The sequence below is a fragment of the Sinocyclocheilus grahami genome, unplaced genomic scaffold (genome assembly GCF_001515645.1).
Source record: "Sinocyclocheilus grahami isolate Dianchi unplaced genomic scaffold, SAMN03320097.WGS_v1.1 scaffold17626.1, whole genome shotgun sequence".
In the NCBI taxonomy this organism is placed as follows: Eukaryota; Metazoa; Chordata; class Actinopteri; order Cypriniformes; family Cyprinidae; genus Sinocyclocheilus; species Sinocyclocheilus grahami.
The window spans coordinates 3,115-4,319 of NW_015516706.1; the positions used below are offsets into that span (position 1 = coordinate 3,115).

General features: G+C 38.2%; 1 protein-coding gene across 1 annotated transcript; it reads right to left on the minus strand.

The window, feature by feature from the left end:
• Positions 1–377: 377 nt before the first annotated feature.
• Positions 378–1,193, minus strand: LOC107579471 (structural maintenance of chromosomes protein 6-like). The gene is made up of 3 exons (XM_016265303.1): positions 1,111–1,193; positions 598–759; positions 378–506 (listed from the first exon to the last, which is right to left on the minus strand). Exons 2-3 carry the CDS (start codon positions 739–741, stop codon positions 378–380), a joined length of 273 nt encoding a protein of 90 aa, XP_016120789.1. The 5' UTR covers positions 742–759; positions 1,111–1,193.
• Positions 1,194–1,205: the final 12 nt, after the last annotated feature.

Here is a 1,205-nt window from a genome sequence, read left to right on the forward strand (position 1 = left end):
CAAGTAGTCGTGACAAAAATGTTTACATTTTGTGCCCCCTAACACGATAGAAATAACACAATAAAAACAGACATGAATTATTTTTTAGTATCTGACAAGCTACAATAGAGGTTTTGTATTTTTATATGAATCTTTAGTGTTTTTTTTTATAGTGTTGATTTTTGGCAAATTGCAGGGAAGCCAATGTGGGTCAGTTTTTCAATTTGATCCCAAGACCATTTCTGAACACAACAGGAGGGCTAAAAAGTCTTGTAAAAAATCTCCTATGTAGGCACAATTTATTTTAAATGCTTTCAAGTGTTCCAAAACTGTGTTTGACTGATATAGTGTAAATCACGAATGTTCTATTAATTCAAATCCAATTTAAGAAAAATCTGCTAGCTCTTACTTCCATTGTTCCCAACAATGAAGTTTACATTTGGTCCAAATTTGAAAGGTCCGAGCAAATGGTGGCTCATAAAGTTCCTCAAAGTGAGACTTTCTATCACGCCGATATCTCCCACGCTCTGGAACAGCACAAGATGTTATTCGAACCGGAACTGTCACTACAACATTTAGTAATGTTATGTTATGTATTCAGGAAATCACCAAACTGACCGAAGCAGAGAGTGACTGATCTTGCTGGACTTCATCCTCCTCATCAACCTCCTCCTCCTCATCCTGAACATGTGTTTTGCCAACCGTCCTAGGAGTCTTAGACGGTTTTACAACATTGTGGACACAAGACTTCCTCTTATTCATGGCAGAAAGATGCCCAGCCTAGAAGAAAGGAGCACAGAAACACATCCGCATGCATCTGGAAGCATTTCTAACGTGCTGTCACACACAGTTGACCTGTTTAACTTCTGCACAGTTTTATGAAACATGATATTTTAAGCAAGAAAGTTCATATTTGATGTCAGAAGCTACTTTACAATTAATAAGTACAGATGCTGCATAGCAAAGAAGAACAATAGATGCGTTTGCGAACATGCCAATAGACATAACTCAACTGACATAGATGAACAGGTGCACAGCCAATTAAAAAGTGCATTAGAATCGCATACGGACACACTGTTTAACAGCGCATAAGTTGTATTAAATTAATCATGTCTATATGATCGTACTTACGCATTCCTCTGCATCTGGAAAGTGAATGCGTCTTATTGAGGACTTCCTGGTTGACAGATCGCGCGCAGCTACAACAACAAACAAACTCCACCCTC